Source organism: Scyliorhinus torazame, chromosome 3 (genome assembly GCF_047496885.1).
Source record: "Scyliorhinus torazame isolate Kashiwa2021f chromosome 3, sScyTor2.1, whole genome shotgun sequence".
Taxonomy (NCBI): Eukaryota; Metazoa; Chordata; class Chondrichthyes; order Carcharhiniformes; family Scyliorhinidae; genus Scyliorhinus; species Scyliorhinus torazame.
Genome location: NC_092709.1, coordinates 96,164,447 through 96,189,115, shown reverse-complemented (window position 1 = coordinate 96,189,115; position 24,669 = coordinate 96,164,447). Strand labels below are relative to the sequence as shown.

The 24,669-nt window shown below is 50.7% G+C and overlaps 1 protein-coding gene across 1 annotated transcript in view; it reads right to left on the bottom strand.

The window, feature by feature from the left end:
• Positions 1-24,669, bottom strand: part of dchs2 (dachsous cadherin-related 2) — a 258,035-nt gene that overhangs the window by 137,158 nt on the left and 96,208 nt on the right. The window contains exon 5 of the mRNA XM_072496010.1: positions 13,477-14,478. Within this exon, the coding sequence (XP_072352111.1) occupies positions 13,477-14,478 (1,002 nt within the window). The remainder of the gene's footprint in view (positions 1-13,476; positions 14,479-24,669) is intronic.

The following is a 24,669-nucleotide window of genomic DNA, read 5'->3' as shown; positions in this document are numbered from 1 at the left end:
CATCTGCGGCCACGATCAGCAGGACCACGACGCCAACCTCCAAAAATTTCTCCAGACCGCTAAAGCCTTGAACCTCACGTACAACGAGGACAAGTGCGTTTTTAGCACCAACCGGCTAGCCATCTTGGGCTACGTAGTGCGCAATGGGATAATAGGCCCCGACCCCGAACGTATGCGCCCCCTCATGGAATTTCCCCTCCCGCACTGCTCAAAAGCCGTAAAACACTGCCTGGGGTTCTTTTCATACTACGCCCAGTGGGTCCCCCAGTACGCAGACAAGGCCCGCCCCCTAATACAGACCACGACCTTCCCTCTGTCGACAGAGGCTTGCCAGGCCTTCAGCCGTATCAAAGCGGATATCGCAAAGGCCACGATGCGCGCCATCGACGAGTCCCTCCCCTTCCAGGTCGAGAGCGACGCCTCCGACGTAGCTCTAGCGGCCACCCTTAACCAAGCGGGCAGACCCGTGGCCTTTTTCTCCCGAACCCTCCACGCTTCAGAAATCCGCCACTCCTCAGTGGAAAAGGAAGCCCAAGCCATAGTGGAAGCTGTGCGACATTGGAGGCATTACCTGGCCGGCAGGAGATTCACTCTCCTCACTGAGCAACGGTCGGTCGCCTTCATGTTCGATAATGCACAGCGGGGCAAAATCAAAAACGACAAGATCTTAAGGTGGAGGATCGAGCTCTCCACCTTCAGCTATGAGATCCTGTACCGTCCCGGAAAGCTGAACGAGCCATCCGATGCCCTATCCCGCAGCACATGTGCCAACGCACAAATTAACCGCCTCCAAACCCTCCACGAGGACCTCTGCCACCCGGGGGTCACTCGGTTCTACCACTTAATAAAGTCCCGCAACCTCCCCTACTCTTTGGAGGAGGTCCGTACAGTCACAAGGAACTGCCACATCTGCGCAGAGTGCAAACCGCACTTTTTCAGGCCGGATGGTGCGCACCTGATCAAGGCTTCCCGTCCCTTTGAACGCCTTAGTCTGGATTTCAAAGGGCCCCTCCCCTCCACCGACCGCAACACATACTTCCTGAATGCGGTGGACGAGTACTCCCGTTTCCCCTTCGCCATCCCCTGCCCTGACATGACAGCGGCCACAGTCATTAGAGCCCTGAACACCATCTTCACACTGTTCGGTTGCCCCGCATACGTCCACAGCGACAGGGGGTCCTCCTTCATGAGTGACGAGCTGCGCCAGTTCCTGCTCAGCAACGGTATAGCCTCGAGCAGGACGACCAGCTACAACTCCCGGGGGAACGGGCAAGTAGAGAGGGAGAACGGCACGGTCTGGAAGACCGTCCTACTGGCCCTACGGTCCAGGGACCTCCCAGTTTCACGGTGGCAGGAGGTCCTCCCGGACGCTCTCCACTCCATCCGGTCACTACTGTGTACTAGCACTAACCAAACGCCTCATGAGCGCCTCCTTGTCTTCCCCAGGAAGTCCTCCTCTGGAACGTTGCTGCCGACCTGGCTGGCGGCCCCAGGACCCATCTTGCTTCGAAAACATGTGCGGGCGCACAAGTCGGACCCGTTGGTCGAGAGGGTTCACCTCCTTCACGCGAACCCGCAGTACGCGTACGTGGAGTACCCCGACAGCCGACAGGACACGGTCTCCCTGCGAGACCTGGCGCCCGCCGGCAACACACACACCCCCCCGACACAAATCACCCCCTCCCTGCCACCGGCGCACCCCGTGACCGCCCCCTTCCCTGGAGGATCGGTCCTCCTCCCAGGCCCGACCAGTAGGGAAGCCGAAGCTGAAACCGTAAGGCTCCCGGAGACGACAACACTGGAACAAGCACCACCACCACCACCGGGGCCGAGACGATCGACACGGACGACCAGACCGCCCGACCGACTCGTGGCGTCGATCTAACACTACAATATGTGGACTTTTAACGAGAACATTTTGTCTTTTTCTCCTGACGATTACTGTAAATACTTCGAAAAGAAAAAAAAACCCTTGTACATACTGTAATGACATGCGAAGGTTTTTCCTCCCAGGACCAGCCTTGTAAACCCTTACCACCATGCGAAGCATCACCCCGCCGGGTTCATTTTTAACAAGGGGTGAATGTGGTAGTATGCATTAGGGGTCATGTGGGACTGTGAAGCCGTGATGTCATTGGCTGACAGATCCCGGGTCCTGGTTGGCCGTTGACCTCTAGCTCCGCCCTGAAGGCAGAGTATAAGAACCAGGAGTCCTCCCCCGCAGGCCAGTCTGCTACCGAACTGCGGGGGAACAGTCACGCTTAATAAAGCCTCATCGACTTCACTCTATTCGTCTCTCAGAGTCTTTGTGCGCTACACCCAGTAACCCCACCTAACCTTTTTTATGGACACCAGGGGCAATTTTAGCATGGCCATCCGCCAAACCTGCACATTTTTGGATTGTGGGTGGAAACTGGAGCACCCGGATGAAGCCCAGGCCGACACGGGGAGAATGTGCAAACTCCACACATGCAGTCACCCAAGGCTGGAATTGAACCCGGGTCCCTGGTGCTGTGAAGCAGCAGTGCTAACCAGTGTCACTGTGCTGCCCTGAACTTACCTGATTCAGTGTGGCTAAATTAAACAGGTTGCCACCAATCCATGTTTTGAAATGTTCCAGGATTTTCTTCTGCACTATGCTTTTCACACATTCTGACCTCCTTCATTAATCTCTGATAACACTCAACCTCATCGCCAATGTTCACTCCCACAGTCACGTTTAAATTTTTTACTTTTCTTACCCCTCCATAGTTGTTAAGACTGGCCTCGCTTGCTCATTCTATTAACCTCTACTTTCTCCTCACATGCTGACCTGCTGCTCTGGCTCCCATTAACCATTATACTTCCTCTAGTTTTACCCTTCCCTTTCCCCTCCCCCATTTGCTAGTTTAAAGTCCTTGTGACCACCCTATTTATCCTTTCTGCTAGAAGACTGGTCCCAGATCAGTTCAGATGGAGACCGCCCAACGGTACAGATCCCTCCTATCCCAATACTGGTGCCAGTTCCCCATGAAATGGAACCCCTCTTTCCCGCACCACTCCTTTAGCCACGTGTTTACTTCCCTAATTTTCTCATTCCTATGCAAATTTGCATGTGGTTTGGGTAATAATCCAGAGATTATACCCTTGAGGACCTGTTCTTTAATTTAATTCCTCGTTCTTGATAATCCCTAAACACGTCCTCTTTCCTGGTCTTGCCTGTGTTGTTCGTGCCAATGTGGACCACAAAAACTGAATCCTCCCTCTCCCACTCCAATATCCTTTCAAGTCGGTTTGAGATGTCCCTCACCCTGGCACTAGGCAGGCAACATAATAATATCCCCGCAATCAGAGGGTGTGTGTGTAGATCAAGCACAACTGGCTCGGTGGATGGCACTCTGAGAGAAGGCAGGAAACGTAAGAGTGGGGGAGGCTTGTGGATTTGAGGGTCCCGGGCTGGAAGCCCTAACTGATTGTCGGCCTCTCACCTTCTCCAATTACTTACAGATATAACAATATGGGTCATGTTGTTGACCCCGCAGCGGCAGCCCTCACATTGCAGTTGGCAGCCCAGACGCCAGAGGACGCGGCAGCATCATTGACACAGGCTCAAGGCAGCACCTATGTGCAGGAGGCCACCGCACACCCTGCAGACCCAGCCACCCATCAGGCCAGGGAGAGATCCAGAGAACACCAGCAATGGCACAAGATGGATAGGCGTTGTTGGTCATTTGAGGAGATGACAGACAGCATGTGCCGCAGGAGACTCCGTCTCAACAAGGAGATGGTGTGGCATCCAAGCTATGTCTTTGTGGACTTGGAACCCCATGGAGGCGGAGGAGGATACCCGCTACCGGTGGCTGTCAAGGTTACTGCAGCCCTGAACCTTTATGCCACCGGTTCATTCCAGGGCTAGAGTGGGAACTTCTACGGCGTATCACCAAGCTACAGCCCACAAGTGCATCTGTGAAGGCATGAATCCCTGTATGTCCAGGTGGCTGACTATATAAACTTTGAGCTGGACCAAGCCCATCAAGATGCCCGGGCAGCAGGAGTCTTCACCATCATTGGGATGCCCCAGGTCCAGGTGATAATTGATGGCACAAATGTCGCCTTGTGTGCACTGGGGCATCAGGGAGCGCTCTTCATTAACACGAGCGGTTCCACTCCCTGAATGTTCAACTCATGTGCGACCACCACCTCAGGATCATGCACGTTACCCAGGGAGCATGCAAGACAGCTACCTCCTGGGACACTCCGAGATGCCCGGCATGGTCGATGACCACCCCAGGATCACAGGTTGGCTCTTGGGGGTTAAGGGGTACCCACTGAGCTCCTGGATGATGATGCCAGTACGGAGGCCAGAGACCGATGCAGAGACCCAATATAACAAGGCCCATATTGTTACGAATGCTGTCATTGAGCGGTGCATCAGACTGCTCAAAATGCAGTTCCGATGATTGGACCGCTCTGGTGGTGCCCTGCAGTACACCTCCCAGAGAGCCGCACGCTTTGCGGTGGCCAGCTGTGCCCTCCACAACCTGGCACTGCAATAGGGCGAGGAGGAGGAGAGACATGCGGCTCAGGAGGATGAGGATGGGCCAGACCTGAAGGGGCTGGAGGAAGAGCCCGGGAGGACCCGCAGAAGCAGCTGGAGGATGGAAGACAGGTGGCGGCAAAGGTCCGGCATGCCCTTTCCTGCTTCTCATAGGACACAGCTTTGTCCTTCAGCTCACTGTCTCTCCCTCCCCCCCCACATGATTCTCTTTTCCCCCAATCCCTCCTTTCCCCCCTAAATTCCCCCGAACATCCTCTCCACCCCACCCTCCCACCCATTACCCCACCCCAATTCCTTAACCTTCCCCCACTACCGTGTTCCAACTTCCCAGGATCTGTGTAACATCACCCCAGGGAGATGGGCCTGTGTTGGCACTGTGTGTGGGTCTATAACGCAGGAGAGTGATGATAACTTGCTGTGAGGTAAGCTCTGGTGCTCCTCAGTCTATGCCATAGTCTTGTCCCTGTCTTTCTGTTGACAGCACGCTCACACCCACCACCTGCACATGGTCTGCATCAAAGACTCCTTGATCTAGGAACACTGTATCCGGGGGAGGGGAGGGGGGAGCAGAAGGCAACAGGCGGTTGGGGTGCAGGCCAACCTGCTATGAAGCTTAATGTGACAGGGGCCCCGCATGTATCAAGTTTAACATGGTTTAATTGTGAATATTAAAAATCCTCATTGTCCCTAGCTACAGATGATGCCCCTCCCCCATCCCACATTGCCCACTCAGTGATTCTCAATCTTCTTAACCTTCCGTGCTCTCCCGCTACATCCAGGTGTGTCCCCAAGGTACATGTTGAAGGTGGAGGCAGCCTGCTCCTTCTCACGGGCTGTGGCCTTTGATGCGCCTAGCATCAGGAGGGCCTGGAGCCGAAGGGTCCTGACCGGCTTACCGGTGTCACTGGCATTGCTATGCTACCCTGTTCTGCCTGCTGACATTGAGATGAGCCCGTGTCAGGAAGGGGAGATTTGGGTGAGATGCAGACCGCCATCATCTCCCTGGTGGAAGGAACCAGGTCGGCCTCCAGCACTCCCTCCTCCTGGACGATGCCCGTTGAGCCCTGGGGATTTCCATGGGATGGAGAGACACTGGAATGAGCTCCAGAGACCTCTGCATCATCAGACTCTGGCGTCTCCCCGTTGTCTGCACAATTGTGTTGATGCCCTCAGCGATGGTTCTCACTGTCTGCTGGCCCAATGTCCACCTGCGCCTGGGACAGCTGTGGAGTGCCCCAAGAATGTCCACTTGAGGCTGGGACATGCTCTGGTGCACCTCAGCAATGTCCACCTGCATCTGGGACATGTCCCCCATCGACGGGGACATGCTTTCTAGGTCCTCGGCCATGTTCGTCACAGACTGAGCCACGCCTTGGACATCACCATTCAAGATGCTGACCTTCTTCTGCAGGCTTTCCACTGCGGTCACCACCCTGGCAGTGTTGGCCTCAGTGTCATATATTGTCGACATCACCTCCTGCGCCCGAAGCCTTTGGGGCTCCTCCAATCGGCTGTGCACACACCAGTGTCGCTGACATCCCCTCTTGAATCTCACGGCCATGCCTGAGGGTCTGCATCAGATCCAGGTTAACCTTGTCCAGAGGCTCAGCATCTTGACTGGGAGTAAGCTGAGTCCTGGGATCCAGCAGAAATCTGACTGCTGATTCCCTTGGATGTTCCTCCATCTGATGTGAATCAGCATCTATCTGGTGCTCACCAGATTGTGCCCCAGAAGCCTGTGCACTACCGTCGCCCACAAAGGTGTGTGTTTCTGCGCTGGCGGTGGGTGGGGATGATAGCTGTGGCACGTCGATGGTGGCATCCTCGGAGCTCTCCTCCAAGGTATTCTCTTGGGTGGCGAGGAGTGGCACCACGGATGGTCCGGCACCATGGGATGGAGATTCTGCGAGAGAATGGACATGTGGTCAGTGAGAGGGAAGTATCATTTTGTCTGACATGAACAACTCACTTGAGACAGGTCAGCTGGGTAGAGGGACAATTGATCCTCACCTCTGTCGCGCAGACCAACTTCGCTGTCGGTGACTGCACTCTCATTGGACAATCCCATCATCTGCAAGGCCCACTCCTCATAGGGGATGAGGGCTCTGATGTCCGGCCCTTTCCCGTCCATTGTGGGCTAACATCTCCTGCAAGGACAAAGAGGGGGCATTGAGAGCTGCATGCTTGATGCATCGGAGGGGTTCATGGCAGGTGGCAAGTATGGGCACTGCTCCAAGGCATGAAGAGGTTGTGCTGGGGGTTGCCAGTGTGTGCTGGGGCACTGACGCAATAATATGTTGGGGTGGGGAAAGACGTCAGGGTGGTGGTAGACGTGACCAATGCCGTGTGGTTGGTGGAGGTCATTGGTCTCCTAAAGTTGGTTTACAGGTGCAACAGGTGATTAAGAAGGCAAATGGAATTTTGTCCTTCATTGCTAGAGGGATGGAGTTTAAGCCTAGGGAGGTTCTGCTGCAATTGTATAAGGTGTTAGTGAGGCCACACCTGGAGTATTGTGTTCAGTTTTGGTCTCCGTACTTGAGAAAGGACGTACTGGTGCTGGAGGGTGTGCAGAGGAGATTCACTAGGTTAATCCCAGAGCTGAAGGGGTTGGATTACGAGGAGAGGTTGAGTAGACTGGGACTGTACTCGTTGGAATTTAGAAGGATGAGGGGGGATCTTATAGAAACATATAAGATTATGAAGAGACTAGATAGGATAGATGTGGGCAGGTTGTTTCCACTGGCGGGTGAAAGCAGAACTAGGGGGCATAGCCTCAAAATAAGGGGAAGTAGATTTAGGACTGAGTTTAGGAGGAACTTCTTCACCCAAAGGGTTGTGAATCTATGGAATTCCTTGCCCAGTGAAGCAGTAGAGGCTCCTTCATTAAATGTTTTTAAGATAAAGATAGATTGTTTTTTGAAGAAGAAAGGGATTAAGGGTTATGGTGTTCAGGCCGGAAAGTGGAGCTAAGTCCACAAAAGATCAGCCATGATCTCATTGAATGGTGGAGCAGGCTCGAGGGGCCAGATGGCCTACTCCTGCTCCTAGTTCTTATGTTCCTGCATTGGACTGAGCTCCTCCTGGTCACACTGTCCAAACTGACTGCTGCTCCTGTTTCCTCCCGCAAGTCCCGAAAGACGTGCTTGTTAGGTGAATTGGACATTCTGAATTCTCCCTCAGTGTACCCGAACAGGTGCCGGAATATGGCGACTAAGGAATTTTCACAGTAACTTCATTGCAGTGTTAATGTGAGCCTACTTCTGATACTAATAAAGATTATTATTATGAAATTATTGTTATGAAATTAAAATATTAATTCAAAAAAGCTAGCCAGTTACAATTTGCCTTTTATAACTCATACAAGTTTTCCTTCATTGACCGATGCCAGTCGTTCTCAAACTGGGGTCTGCAGAATCAAGTGGGTCCGTAGGAGATTCCAGGGGTCTGTGGCAAGACATGCACATTTGGAAATTTCTGCCGAGCTGCTTGTCCAATCTGAGGCTGGCATCTGGAGATGCCAGCCTCTGATTGGAGGAGCATGGGCACGGTAATGATGGCAGAGAAAGTCGTGAGCATCCAGTGTGGACCTTGAAGCAAGGGGCCATCCAGGGCATGCCTTGGAGTGGGGAGGGCCATCCAGGGCATGCCTCGGAGTGGGGAGGGCCAATCAGGACAGGCCTTGGAAAAGAGAGGGCCATCCAGAGCATGCCTCGGACTGGGGAGGGCCAATCAGGGCAGGCCTTGTAGTGGGGAGGGCCATCCAGGGCAGGCCTTGGAGTGGGAGGGCCATCCAGGGCAGGCCTTTGAGTGGGAGGGCCATCCAGAGCAGGCCTTGGAGTGGGGAGGGCCATCCAGGGCATGCCTCAGAGTGGGGAGGGCCAATCAGGGCAGGCCTTGGAGTGGGGAGGGCCATCCAGAGCAGGCCTTGGAGTGGGGAGGGCCATCCAGGGCAGGCCTTGGAGAAGAGAGGGCCATCCAGGGCAGGCCTTGGAAAAGAGAGGGCCATCCAGGGCATGCCTTGGAGTGGAGAGGGCCATCCAGGGCGTGCCTTGGAGTGGGGAGGGCCATCCAGGGCATGCCTTGGAGTCGGGAGGGCCATCCAGGACAGGCCTTGGAGTGGGGAGGGCCATCCAGGGCGTGCCTTGGGTGGGGAGGGCCATCCAGGGCAGGCCTCCGAAAAGAGAGGGCCATCCAGAGCAGGCCTTGGAGTGGGGAGGGCCATCCAGGGCAGGCCTTGGAGTGGGGATGGCCATCCAGGGCAGGCCTTGGAGTGGGGAGGGCCATCCAGGGCAGGCCTTGGAAAAGAGAGGGCCATCCAGGGCAGGCCTTGGAAAAGAGAGGGCCATCCTGGGCGTGCCTTGGAGTGGGGAGGGCCATCCAGGGCAGGCCTTGGAGTGGGGGTGGCCATCCAGGGCAGGCCTTGGAGTGGATGAGCCATGTACCGCGAACACGGAGCGAGAGAAAGAGCAGTGAGTGCGTGTGAGAGAGGGGGACTGTATATCTGTGAGAGAGGGGCATAGAGTGAAGGTGAAGGGGTTAGAGTGTGAGTAAGTGGTGGTAAATGTGTATGAGAGAAGGGGCGAGTATGGGTGAGTAAATGCGAGAGAGGGGGGTGAGAGTGTGAGAGAGGGGATTGAGTTTGTGAGAGAGGGTATGTGTGTGTGAGATGGGGGTGAGTGTGTATGAGAGAGGGGGTGAGTGTGTATGAGAGAGGGAGTGAGTGTGAGTGAGGGGAGGGAGTGTGAGTGAGGGGGTGAGTGTGTGTGAGAGAGGGGGTGGGTGTTTGAGAGAGGCTGAATGTGTGTGAGAAAGGGAGCGACTGTGTGTGATTGAGTGCATGTGTGTGAGGGAGTGAGTGTGTGTGAGAGATGAAGTGAGTGTGTGTGAGGCTTCCCATCCAAATGATCTCGGAAGAACATTTAATTTATTCATTCATGGGGTGTAGATATCACTGTTCCATCTCTAATTGCCCCTGAGAAGGTAGTAATGAGTTGTTATGATGAATGCCTGGTAGGTGAATTGACCACGCTAAATTGCCCCTTAATTGGAAAAAAAATAATTGGGTACTCTAAATATAGTTTTTTTTTAAATAAAGAAAGTCTCATAAATGAGGGTCCCCAGTCCTCACCCATTTCAGAGCCTAATGTGTATGCCAGGTCTAGAACTGTCTAGCCATCCATCCGCCTGCTGGAGGGTGTTCACAAATGGGTCCCAAAACCTGCAGGAATTTGTTTTCGATGGAGTCTGACAGGTCATGATTGCTCCTCCAGGCTCCATGAAGCAATTTCAGATCACAACTCACCCAACCTTACACCCCATTCAACCATGTCTCTGAATTGCCTTCCAAGTGTTCCCCCTCACCCCAACACCTGGACTTACCTGTAGTCTCAGGTACCTAGTGGCCTCAACTCTCAAACTGCATTGGGGCACCTGACTGGCACCACCTGGAATCATTAAAATGAGGGCCATGCATGATATTATTTCCGTCTTTGGGCCTCTCCATTCTTGTTTAGCATCACTGCATGCCCCAAGGGGTACTGGGACACAAACAATTTAGGCCATGATCATTCTGATTGCAGTGTGTACACGTCCTCACACAACACAAAGCTCCTGACTTTCTGCAATTAGCCCAAGATAGAAAGAAGTAAGTCCTCACTCATTTCAACAATTCCAAACCTCATATAGGAAAATCTGAAGAGATTGTGCTTGAGAAATTATGTTTACAGATTTGGTCTCAACTTTTCAAAGATACCTACAGTGCAGAAGGAGACCATTTGGCCCATCGAGGGTGCACCCTATACCCGCAACCACACTTTTCGTAAACATCTTTGGACACTAAGGAACAATTTTAGCTTGGCTTATCCACCTAATTTACCTAGCCTGCATATCTGATTTCCTGCTCTTTGCTCGCGAACACATTGTCACATTGTAATAGAGTTCCTGTTTATTGACGCAATGGGTGATCGGGGTACAAATTTCACTCAAAGTTGCAGCAGCTTTGCAAATTGCTTTTTTTCTCAAACGTCCACTCAAACCCATTTGTTGATCACCGAACACAAAACCTGCCAATTCTGGTGCAAAAGGGCAACATTTTAAAACCTAATTTTAAAATTTTGCATCTAAAAATTATTCCTTGATACATTTAAAAGTGGCGCAATCCTGCAGTTTGATTAATAAGCTGAAAATGTTTTTACTCACAAGGAAATCATTTTTGGAGCCTCCTCAACTGCCTTAAAACAAGCACAATTGGTGGGAGCTCCCAATGGTAATTAATTCACCCTGGAGACATAGTTTTTAAAAAATAAATTTAGAGTACCCAATTATTTTCTTTTCCAATTAAGGGGCAATTTAGTGTGGCCAATCCACCTAACCTGCACATATTTGGGTTGTGGGGGTGAAACCCACGCAGACATGGGGAGAATGTGCAAACTCCACACGGACAGTGATCCAGGGCCAGGATTCGAACGCGGGTCCTCAGCGCCGCAGTCCCAGTGCTATCCACTGTGGCACATGCCGCCCTCTGGAGACATAGTTAATTGCATGGGTGGGGAGCAAAGGATGGTGGGACATTGCGTTGCGCTGAAAGTGAGCCACCTTCTTGAACCGTGCAGTTCATCTGGTGTGGGAACAACAGTGCTCTTGCGAAGGGCGTGCCAGGATTTTTATACCATGACAGTAAAGGAACAGCGATATAGTCTCAAGTTAGGATGGTATGTGGCTTGGAGGGGAACTTGCAGTTAGTGCTGTTCCCATGCATCCGTTGCCCTTGTTCTTCTCAGTGATAGAGGTTTCGAGTTTGGAAGGTGTTGAAGGATTCTTGGTGGGTTGTTGCATTGCATCTTATAGATTGTACACACTGGTGTCACTGTGCGTTGGAACAGAGAGCCTGGCAGCAGTGCTACAAGAAATCTAATGACCTCACCTGCATGGGTCAAGGCCAATGAATACATGTTTCCATGACATTTACTATCCAACAATTTATCTTACTGCTCAATGCACAACACTCCATCACTCACCCAGCAACACTCCCGAGCACTCAACACACACTCTGGAGTAACATGCAGATGCTCCTCCAACTCAGCCTCAGATTTACAAATCCTGAAAATCCAGTTGCACCTTGCCTCCACATTTCTTCAACTCTTCAGCTGTGACAGGCACATCACTCCAACACAGTGCTGCATAATTACTGATGTTCTACCTTTTCTTGCAGGACAAAATGGAACACAACAGAAAGGAGCAGAGCAAAATTGGTCGGGGACACCCGTGTTGCTCAAAATATTGAGGATGACGATATGGTCCTACTTTATGCCCCTTATCAACTTCCCGCTCTCCTTCACCGTTATCTGGCATGATGAGTAAACTGCTAATGCGCAAGTAGCTGATGATGCCATAGCATCTGCCACCTTAGGACTTTCTCCATACCTGGTGTTCCATTTTCTATTTTAAATTGCAGCGTTATGATTCACTGCACTCTTTAAGAGGGACAGGCTGCATTTAAGAATGGAATGTGTCTGCGCCACAAACTCTCAGCTCAAGGCTCTTCAGCCTCCAGCTAGCAGCACAAAGAGGAAACTAGCAGTGTGGTACTTGCTCTGCCCTACACTATGATTTTGGCATTGAAATGGAACTACCAAGTTTATGTGCTGCCCTCCTCCAAGAGATTCAACTCACAACCAAAATTGGGCCAAACAAATATATCACCCTGGATCTTTAAAAGATGTTTAGGTTTCAATTTAATGTTGCCTGCTAATACTTTCTTGTAACCCGTCTTTGCCGCTGTTCACTTTCCAGCTGTACTCTTTACAATCGATAAGGCCAATTGTTCAGCAAGGTCTCAAGGGTTGTAGTCATTTGCTGAAAGCTGCACCACTTCACCGTATAGAGGCCTCTTCGGGAAAGCCAGAGACGGCACTCTAGAGCAACAGGGAGATTAGGCAGATGAGTAGCAGTAGTATGAAGATAATGCAGCTGATCAGCCTATGGCTGCCTGCAAGTGACATTCTTGCCAACAAAGGCTACCTCTTAATTGCCACATTTACCAAATTCATGAATAATACTGTCTATATATTCCTCTTTCCCAACAAATACATAATCATCTTCAGGTCCTTTGTTGTGTACATGAATTCACATGGGTCCCGTATCACCTGAAACCCACTACCAAAACAATGTCTCTGTGTACATCAGCTTTAATGCATAATTTCATGCCAACAATAAAATCTATATAGCGTTTAAGTGCTGATAACTTTTTCATCTATATTTGCACTTGCTCCAAGAATACTGCGATGAGGCCTCTCAAGTCTAGCTTCATCTTTCTCCAAGGTACTATTTGAATGATAAGAGTTCATAAGACAATTGACAGCACCATTTCTATAAGAAAGTAGAAATTGTTCATTATATCATCATCCAAGTTATTTTTTAAACTGTAAAACAAATGATTCCAAGACTAACGCCTGGAGCACTCTGTTAGACACATTCCAGTCACAAAGTTCCCATATATTGATTTTCTGTGTTTAATCCAATTATACAATTTCCTGTTTTACTTCTTATACCCTAATTCATTATCGTTGTTATTAATAGTCAATATGAAACGTTGTCAAAGATTTTTATTACCAGCGAATAGAATGTTATTGTACAAAGCCAGGCCATTTGGCCCATCAAGTCAGTGTCAGCATATTTCTCCATGTGAGCATCTTTTCTAATTCTATTTTTCTGTTCGCTCTTCAAATACTTTTTAATCTTTTCGAAGCAACTAATCAATTTCCTTTTAAAATAATTTAATATGAAAATTGCTTAGCTTTTCTCTCTGTAATTTAATATTATTCATTTTTAAATTTGTTTTATTTCTCACATTTAATTGCATGTACTTTCAATTGGGATCCAAGTATTCTCCCTTGCTATCATTGTATTCCCATTGTTACAATTCCTTAATTAATTTTTACCTGTTTTTGAATTAAGTCTGAAGAATTTTCCATCAGATACCAACATATAAGATAACTGACAATTTTTTCCTGAATCACGATCTGTTGCTTGTACTTTTCCGATCAGGCCCTGAGGAATGGCATTTTCTTCAATTGTGAAAAAATAAAAAATTTGTTCAAACTTAGGAGGATTATCATTTTCATCGGCAACATTAACAGTTACAGTGGCAGCAGCACTTCGCTTTAAGTGATCCTTTGGATTTATGGCAAACACTTTAAAGTGGTAACTGTGTTTCGATTCATAGTCCAGAGCTTTCTGAATGTAAATCCAGCCACTGGCAGCATGGATGCCAAACGTTAATGATTCCAAATTTTGCTGAAGTGAATAAACTAAGCCTGAGGCTGCCTGCGGATCTTGTCTGTGAGCACGAACTTGCAAAATTCTCATGTTTGATGGTGCAGCTTCACTCACATCAACTTGGTAAACTAGTGTTTCAAAAGTCAAATCACCATCCAAATCATCAATATTCACAAATAACGTGAACTCAGCGCTCAATGGTTGGGTTCCACGATCACTTGCTAGAACACATATACTGTATTGCTGTTTCATTGAGGAAAGGGTCCTGTTAAGATAAAGTGTTCCATGTATGTAATCAATGGTAAAAATTTGTTTATAGTCATTCTGTAAACTGTACACGACCATTCCATTTGAACCACTGTCTTTGTCTTCAGCATGGGCAATGTAGATAACCGTTCCTGGTACGGTGCTCTTTGAAATGATAATAATTTCAGATTCTTGATGAAATGTTGGTGCATTATCATTGACATCAGTAATTGTTATGTTAGCCTGTGTACTGCTGGACATAAGAGAGCTGCTGGTTTGAGACTCAACAGTAAGCAGTACAAAAGGTTCGGCTTCATGATCTAACTGCTTAATGCTTTTGATGAGACCAGTTTTAGATTCAATAGAAAAATAGCCATATGGATCACCAGAGGAAATTCTGTACTTTAACGGTGGAGAATCTGAAAAGAGAAAAAAAGTCAACATTTTAGATTAAGAATAATGGAAATTCCATAGAACGATAGAGGTTTATAACACTGAAGGAGGCCATAGAGCTCATCATTTCACATTTTAAAAACCTGTTACGTTCTTTACTTCAGATGAAAAGGTCCCAGTATCTCATAGCATTACTGATAAGAGTGGCCTGAATTTTTCAGATGGCGGGGCCAAGAGTCAGCATCCTCGCTGACTCCAACAGGCCTGTTACCATTTTACACTCTAACAAGCGTTGGTTGGCAGCAGGCAGAATTTCCCGTATTTTATCTTTTAATTACTGTCAGAATGTAAGGACATAAGAAATAGAGGCAGAAGTAGGCCATTCATCCCCTCAGGCCTGCTCCGCCATCCAATAAGGTCATGGCAGTTTGGATCATGGCCTGAACCCCACTTGCCTGCCTGTCCCTCATAACATTGACTGCCCTCATAAAACTATGTTGCAACTCTGATTGAAAAGTTTAGTTGCAAAGCTTTTGGACTAGGAAGGGATCAACGTTGTGCGTGATGTGGCCAGAATTTGATATGTTACGGTTAGACTTTTCCATTCAAGTTATTCCAGTCTCTAGACATATGGGCCGGGATTCTCCAAAATCCCGGCTAAGTGTTGACGCCAGCGTAAACACCGGAGTGTTTCACGCCGGCGTCAACGGGCCTCTTGGCTCAGTGATTCAGTGGCCAGCAGGGGGCCAGCATGGCGCAGGAGTGCTGCACGCAGCTGCGGCGCCGATACGCGGCCCTGCACTGCCGGCATGGGTCTGCGCATGCGCGCGGTGGCCGTGGTAGCCCACGCTGGGTCGGAGAATCGGCGGTCACACTGGAAATTCCCGCCACGCCGGCGGGATGCGATTCTCCGGCGACCAGAGAATCGGCGGCAGTCGCGCGCATGCGCGCGATCTATGCCGCTCGGGTCAACCGGCCGAGTTCCCGCTGCGTTCCGTTGGCGTGGTTCCAAGCTGATACCACCTGGCGGGAGCTCAGACCCGCGGCCCCGCAGCCGGCCTGGTGGGGGGGGGCGGGTGGATCAGACCCCTGGTGGAGGAGGCCTGCACGGTGGCCAGGCCCACAATCGGGGTCTACCGATCGGCGGGCGTGCGCGATCAGTAAAGGACCTACCTCCTTCCGCGCGGGCCCGCTGTGCGGCTCCGCCATGTTGCACGGCGCCGGCGCGTAAACGGCCACCATGCGCATGCGCCGGCGCAGAAACAGCCACCACGCGCATGTGCCGGCGCAGAAACAGCCACCATGCGCATGCGCCAGCGCGGAAACGGCCACCGAACGCATGCAAGGACCCGCGCCAGCAGTGCAGGGCCCGCGTATCGGCACCGGAGCTGTGTGCAGCACTCGGTCACCGTGCTGGCCCCCTGCGGGCCACTGAATCACCTGGACAAGGGGCCTTGACGCCGACGTGAAACACTCCAGTGTTTACGCCAGCGTCAACACTTAGCCGGGATTTTGGAGAATCCCTTGTCCAAAATGTGTCAGGAGCTACTCCAAGAACCTCCTCTGCTTCCTCAACAGTCCCAGCACTAAACCGCCAGAAGTGACATCAGCATTTATGTTGTTTGCTCAAATATAGGTAGGCACATGATAGTTGGAGGCAAATGATAGGAATATATCATGCAACATTTTTATCATCATTTGAGCCTTAGCAATGCTGAACACAAAGGTGGCAAAGGATAATTTAAATTTTAAATCTTCCAAAGAGAACTGAATTGACGATAGGATGATTAAGTAAACTCCCCAGGTCTTCTTCAGTTGGACATTGTACTAGGCAGAACATTCTCCAGGCTATCACAGGAAAGTTCCTACGAGACGTCAGGAAACTTACAAAACTATTTACATTGTTTTCTTCAGTGTTCCAAGTAATAAGACTATTAGTTCCAAATATATTTATCTAACTCCTGGAACAGATTAATATATTTAAAAAATATATATTTTCAAATCACGTCTCATTTTAACATACAGGAAGATGAATATTGTTGAAAAGAGGGACATCTTGCTGAAGCTTTTCATCTTGCACCCACCCATCAGGACAATTGCACGAATACCAAATTTCAAATAATCAGATGAATCTATACCACAGGAGAAAACGATGCTGATTGGTTAGCAAGTCAACTCTGATTAGCTGAGACACTGTCATGGAAAAAAACAACAGGAAACTCCCCAAGCTTCCAGTTAATTCAAAAATGATGCAAGGTGAGGGGGAGGGGGGTGCTCAAGACGAGATCCCTTAGAACTATATAGCTAGGACAACACTAGAATAGCTCGACATAAGTTAGTTTACCGAGGACGGAAACTAACCATAGAAAATATATCCACTAACCATTAAGCATGTGTTCTTAAATCAACAGTAACAAGCATTTAAATCCTTGCCAATAGTCGGGGCCCGCGACGTTTGGTGGCCACAATGTATGGTGTGAATTAAGCTAGTTAACTTGACCACATACTTGAGAAAGACAGATCACACAGAATCATACAGAAACAATGTGGTCAGCAGGAAGCAGTTCTTACCAGCAGTCCCAGACATCCCACACACAGACAGACAATGGATTAGTTAAGCACTAATTAGTTAAACTCTAATAAGGGAATGCGAAGAGTGAAGGATAGTGGATGAGGGGTCTTGACAAACAACAGATGGACAGGACACAGGACGTGACAACCCCATAAGCCAGTATTTTTCAAACCTTTTTGTCCAGGATCCATTTTTACCAACCGGCCATCTTTCGGGACCCACACTGGCTGACCTTCACAACCCGCGCTGGCCGACCTTAATAACCCACGTCGGCGAAACCTCGTGACCCATGTGGCCAGAACTTCGTAACCCACCATTTTCACTTCTGTTATAACCTGCCTGCTTACCATTGGCTGGGGACTAATGACAATCCCACAATCCTGTGGGAGTATGAGCTTCCCCAATGAGGGGGGCGGAGAAACCATTCGTAAACTCCATGTATAAATAAAGCTGGCCAGTTTGGAACCAGCAGGAAGGAGTGTGCAGCAAGGGAAGTTGCTGCTGCTGTTATATATATATGTTATTGTAAATAAATGTTATTACTTTGTATCCTTAAAACTCGCGCTGGATTCTTCGTGGCCCTCACAAAACTGGCGACGAGGGTTAAAGTGAATAGCTGTCTACACTGCTGAAGCCACCTCCCTGGATTTTTGTTGGATACAGGTTGGAAGTTGTTTTCTATTATACCATGCCTCTGTACGGACGTTTGGATGTTTTTGATACTGCGCTGGAAAGCTGGAACCAGTATGCACAACGGATGCGTTACTATTTCCGGGCAAACAATATCACTGAAAATGAGCGCCAGGTGGTCATATTGCTCACCGCCTGCGGCCCGCATACGTTTGGGGTGATTAGGAGCCTTACGTACCCAGCTGCGCCGGACACCAAAACGTTTGATGAACTTGTGAATTTAGTGGGGCAACATTTTAACCCAACCCCGTCCACGATAGTCCAGCGTTACCGGTTTAATACTGCTGAGAGGACCCCAGGAGAATCCCTTGCCGACTTTCTATCCAGGCTCCGCAGGATTGCGGAGCACTGTGACTATGGTGAGACCTTGTCAGAAATGTTACGCGACCGTTTGGTTTGCGGTATTAACAATGCGGCCACCCAGAGAAAGTTGTTAGCTGAGCCAACATTGACTTTTCAACAGGCCATTCAAATAGTATTGTCCCGAGAGAGTGCAGAACGAGGAGTGCAGGAGCTACAGGGAATGGAGGTGCATGCCATGGGGCGCAACCCCTTCCGTCCGAAAACGTCCCCCCGCACTCCTGCGGTACCTTGGGCGAGGCGACGTCCGGATCGAGGCCAGTGGCCGTCGGACATTCCTCCCCGAAGGGAGCCTTCTCCAGAACCAGTGGATGAGGAGCCATGTCCGTGTTAGACTTGTAGGCGCCGACCCCGTCGCAGACGGCGGTCCTGGGGGCGCCAGAGGCGCCGTCGTTCCGACCGAAACTGGGACCAGCCCAGGGGCCGTACCTTCCATGTGGATGAACCTGCGGCAACTACTCCTGAGGACGTGGAGACGGAGGACGACTGCCTGCAGCTGCATTGTGTGGCAGCTCCCCGTGTGGCCCCCATTAAGGTGACAGTACGGAATTATGGTCACCCGCTTGAGATGGAGTTGGACACTGGCGCAGCGGTCTCCGTGATCGCCCAGAGGACATTCGACCGCATCAAGCAAGATATACAGACCCTTACAATAACCGACTCATAGGCCAGGTTGGCCACCTACACGGGGAAACCACTGGACATTGCAGGAACTACAATGACCCCTGTTGTTTATGGACGCCAGGAGGGGCGTTTCCCACTTATCGTGGTGCGCGGCCATGGGCCTAGCCTGTTGGGTCGGGACTGGTTGCGTCATTTGCGGTTGCAATGGCAGCACATCGTCCAAACAGTTTCTGGAGGGTTGACTGAGGTGCTGGGACGATACCCAGATGTATTCCAGCCCGGTTTGGGGAAAATAAAAGGGGCCGCAGCCCGTATCCAAGCCGAACCATGAGCCACGCCGCTCTATTTCCGGGCTCGCCCGGTACCTTACTCCTTGCGCGAGAAGGTAGAAGGGGAGCTCACTCGTTTGGGTATTATCAGGCCCGTCCGTTTCGCTGACTGGGCAGTACCAATTGTACCTGTAATGAAGCCAGATGCCACAGTTCGTTTGTGTGGCGACTATAAACTTACAGTGAATACGGCTTCCCGACTCGACCAATATCCTATGGCTCGCATTGAGGATCTCTACGCGAAGCTTGCAGGCGGACTCTCGTTCACAAAATTAGATATGAGTCACGCCTACCTACAGTTGGAGCTGGACCCTGCCTCCTGACCATATGTAACAATTAATACACACCGGGGCCTGTATGAATATACACGGTTGCCCTTTGGAGTATCCTCTGCCTGCGCTATTTTTCAACGTGTTATGGAGGGCATTTTGAGAGGTTTACCGTGTGTCGCTGTCTACTTAGATGACGTTTTGATTACAGGGACGTCGGAGCAGGAACATTTGGAAAATCTGGAGGCTGTCCTTAGACGCTTTTCGGAGGCTGGAGTCCGTTTACCTCGCACAAAGTGCGTATTTCAGGCAAAAGAAGTAGTCTACCTAGGTTATCGGGTGGACCGCGAAGGTTTGCACCCCGTCGCAGAGATGGTGCACGCGATTCAACAGGCCCCCACCCCGATTGACACTTCGCATCTTCGTTCTTTTCTCGGTCTGGTAAACTATTACAGGAAGTTCCTCCCCAATCTGGCAACTACGCTGGCCCCGTTGCACCTTCTGCTAAAGAAAAATCACACCTGGGTTTGGGGTCAGCCGCAAGAAACCGCTTTCCGGCGGGTAAAGCAACAATTGCCGTCGTCTGAGTTACTAACCCACTATGATCCTGGAAAGCCTTTGCTCGTCACGTGATGCATCCCCGTATGGTATTGGGGCCGTCCTGTCCCACAAGATGGAGAACGGGGCCGAGCGGCCGATAGCTTTCGCCTCCCGCACATTGACTGCAGCGGAGAAAAAGTACGCGCAGATCGAGAAGGAGGGCCTGGCAGTGGTTTTTGCGGTGAAACGCTTCCACCAGTACGTGTATGGCCGTCATTTCACTATCGTGACTGATCATAAGCCTCTGCTGGGACTTTTCAGAGAGGATAAGCCAATACCGCCCATTGCTTCCGCACGGATCCAGCGCTGGGCTTTGTTGCTTGCTGCATACGAGTATTCTCTGGAGCACAAACCAGGAAAGCAGATAGCGAATGCCAACGCACTGAGCCGATTGCCTTTATCGACCGGCCCCATGTCGACCCCCACGACCGGTGAGGTGGTTGCAACCCTAAATTTTATGGACACCTTGCCTGTCACGGCATCACAGATCTGTGAGTGGACCCAGACGGTGCCAGTCCTGTCAAAGGTTCGGCACATAGTCCTGTATGGTGGGCAGCATAGACAGCTCCCAGGCGAGTTGGGGGCATTTTCCTCCAAGCTTTCAGAATTCAGCGTGGAAGACGTCATCCTCTTGTGGGGGACGCATGTGATTGTCCCGGAAAAAGGACAGGAGCTGATACTAAGAGACTTGCACAATGGGCATCCAGGTGTGACCAAAATGAAAATGTTGGACCGGAATTATCTCTGGTGGCCAGGCCTCGACACCGACATTGAGAAGGTGGCCCAAAACTGCTCCATTTGCCAGGAGCATCAGAAGCTTCCGCCGGCCGCGCCCCTACATCACTGGGAATGGCCAGGGCGGCCTTGGGCGCGCTTGCATGCGGATTTCGCAGGCCCTTTTCAAGGATCCATGTTCCTTCTATTAATCGACGCCCAGTCTAAATGGCTAGAGGTGCATAAGATGCTGGGCACAACGTCCTGCGCAACAATTGAGAAGATGCGAGTGAGGAGTTTGCGAGGTTCATGAAGATGAACCGCATACGCCATATCTGCACTGCCCCTTACCACCCGGCTTCAAATGGGCTGGCAAGTGCAGACATTCAAACAAGGCCTAAAGAAGCAGTCTTCCGGATCAATGGACACGAGACTGGCTCGCTTTTTGTTTTTGTATAGGACCACCTCCCATGCGGTGACTGGGGTAGCTCTCGCAGAACTCCTAATGGGCCAGAGACTTCGCACCCGCCTTAGTATGGTCTTCCCGGACATTGGCGCAAATGTACGCCGCACACAAGAACGGCAGGGACAGGGTTTTTCTCGGCATCGGCTGTTTAGCACAGGGCTAAATCGCTGGCTTTGAAAGCAGACCAAGGCCGGCCAGCAACACGGTTCGATTCCTGTAACAGCCTCCCCGAACAGGCGCCGGAATATGGCGACTAGGGGCTTTTCACAGTAACTTCATTTGAAGCCAACTTGTGACAATAAGCGATTTTCATTTCATTCGTCAGGTTGTACCCGGTGACCCGGTGTTCGTTCGGAATTTTGCTGGTGGTGCCCAGTGGGTTCCTGGCGTAATCTTTCGCCAAACGGGCCCTATATCTTACCAGGTGCAAGCCCAGGGTCGTCTCCAGCACAAACATGTAGACCACGTTCGGTCCAGAAGACTATCCCTTCCAAAGATTCCCCGCCCCCGGAGCTCATTGCTACAGCCACAGAGGCCAGAGACAATGGAAAGTAGTCCTCACAATCTTCTTCTGGTGCCTCACTCAAAGCCTGCGCAGGTCGTTACAGAACCGTGTGGAGATAGAGACGCCGAGATGACAGACGCAGCAAATGGAGACACAGGACGCATCAGAGGGGGAATCCTCGGGCCCACGGGCCATGGATGTACAACCGTTACGCCGTTCATCACGGAAGCGCCGGTCTCCGTCTCGTTACGCGCCGCGTGCAAATGGTGTCTGGCCTGCGGCAAAACGAGTCCGACGCCCTCCTTTGCCAGGGTCTTCGGTGGATTCCTTGGACTTTGGGGGGGAGGGATGTTATAACCTGCCTGCTTACCATTGGCTGGGGACTAATGACAGTCCCACAATCCTGTGCGAGTATGAGCTTCCCCAATGAGGGGGGCGGAGAAACCATTAGTAAACTCCATGTATAAATAAAGCTGGCCAGTTTGGAACCAGCAGGAAGGAGAGTGCAGCAAGGGAGGTTGCTGCTGCTGTTATATATATATGTTATTGTAAATAAATGTTATTACTTTGTATCCTTAAAACTCGTGCTGGATTGTTCGTGGCCCTCACAAAAACTTCCCTTTAATGTGACAGTTGAGCCTGCTTGGTCCTGACGGTCTCACTTGCTTTGTTATTCAGTTTCACATTTTTGATAATGACTTCAGCCGATGAGTTAAGATCTTACTGCATCCGTTGAAAAAAATCAAGAGGTTTGTCCTCGAACTCACCATGCTTAGTTTTAAAACATCTTTGAACATAGAACATTACAGCGCAGTACAGGCCCTTCGGCCCTCGATGTTGCGCCGACCTGTGAAACCACTCTAAAGCCCATCTACATTATTCCCTTATCGTCCATATGTCTATCTAATGACCATTTGAATGCCCTTAGTGTTGGCGAGTCCACTACTGTTGCAGGCAGGGCATTCCACGCCCTTACTACTCTCTGGGTAAAGAACCTACCTCTGACATCTGTCCTATATCTATCTCCCCTCAATTTAAAGTTATGTCACCTCGTGTTAGACATCACCATCCGAGGAAAAAGGCTCTCACTGTTCACCCTATCTAATCCTCTGATCATCATGTATGCCTCAATTAAGTCACCTCTTAACATTCTTCTCTCTAACGAAAACAGCCTCAAGTCCCTCAGTCTTGAAGTTTTGAGAGTTTTAGGCTGGCATTCTCCGACCCGCGCCAGGTCGGAGAATCCCCGGGGGACGCGGGAATCACGCCCCTCCGCTGGCTTCCCGATTCTCCCCCGCCGATTCTGGGACGCCGCAGGATTCCCGTCGCGCCGGTTGGGGGTTGTTGAAAGCGGCCCCCCTGGCGATTCTCTGGGCCCCAATGGGCCGAGTGGCCGACGGGTTCGGCCGAGTCCCACCGGCTTGGGCTACTCAGGTCCCACACGGCGGGACCTGGAAGTTGAGTCTGCAGGAACTGTCCTGGAAGGGGGGGGGATCCGGCCCGAGGGGTGGCCAGGCCCGCGATCGGGGCCTACCGATCGGAAGGCGGGCTGGTTCCGTGGGGGCCTATTTTACTCCGGGCAATATGGCGGAGCCCTACAAGGGCCCTGTGTGGAGAAGAGAACCATCCGCGCATGTGCGTAATCAGGCTGGCCGTTCCACGCATGCGCGGAAATACACTGGCCGTAGCACGCATGCGCGAACTAGTGGTGGCCGTTCTGCGCCGGCTGGAGCTGCGGGGACCACTCCGCGCCAACCTATCCCCCTAGGAAGGGGAGCATTCCCCATTATCGGGGACTGTTGACGCCGGAGTGGTTGGTGCCGCTTTTCACACCGGCGTGGGGACATAGACCCCTTATTGGAGAATCCCTTCCTTAAACTTTCATTTGCCAGTGCTTACTGTTGTTCACCAGAGGCCCAGAAGTTCACACTAGCGCTGCTGGCAGTTGCAAAATGGAGGAATCTCTCTCGTGCCCAGAACACGTGACATCAGCGTTCGGGACCAGCTCTCTACCGCCGCTCCAGGCAAGAACGGTCCAGCGACTTTAAAAAATCGCTCCTGGGTCAGCATGCTGACGTCAGGAGGAGCCGTTCTGCCTTGCTGGACTCTGGGCCTGCGACTGCTGAAAGGGCACACTTGCGCAGAATGACCAGCATTTTGAAAGTCGGTCGCAGTCGGATTTTTAAAAGCTAGTTTCGCCGTTGGGAACTACTTTCTTCAAACAGGAACGCCGCAGCGCGTGGCCTCGCGACCCTGAGGACGCCAGCCTGCAACCCACCTGCGGGTTATAACCCTAGGATTGAAAATGACTGCCAAAAGCTGATCATGCAGTTATCATGCTGCTGGAAGTAAAAATCATTGGTCAATGTGTAACCTATAGCTACAAGGATTGGATTGAGTCCAGCTGAGGCAGGGCTACTGATTATTGGAAATTGTATAATTGTTCAGCCAAAAGCAATGTAAAGCAGAGTTGGTTTGGCACTGCCCCAAATCGCTCTCCCTTGTATGTTGACTGAGCTTGGAAAATAAAAGCCATCTTAACCAGAGTTGCTGTCTCAGCGAGTCATTGAGTTAGCTGAGCCATAATTAGAAGGGAATCCCTCACGTGAAAGTCAGCTCAATAGTAGTCTCTGAAAACTCTCCTACAGAATTTGGCGGTGCGACAGGGTTGCCCACCGGACTCCAACGGTATGGTGCATCTCCTATGCGGGTGAGTACGTTATTATTTACTATCCAGTTGGTCGGGGAATCGTGTATCAAGCAGCTGGTGCCAGAAGATGTGCAACCTGAGCAGAAAACTACCAAGTAAGGCGGATACACGCAACACTGTGTACGCACTAATGTCGGGTGGGCAAAGATGGACTTTTGTACCATGCCGATGAGCAGAACGAGAAAACCTCCTTGCGTAAAAAAGAATGGAATGGGTAGGGCCCGCAACTAATCGATAGCGACCAAAACAGGGAATCCCCAATGAGGATCCGTTGGCAGCATGATACAAACCATTGTAATTGAGCATAAAAGGTTGATTTTAAAAAATGGTTAAGAGGGGATATGATCCAGAAGCACCCAAGGCCGAGAGAAGGCCAAG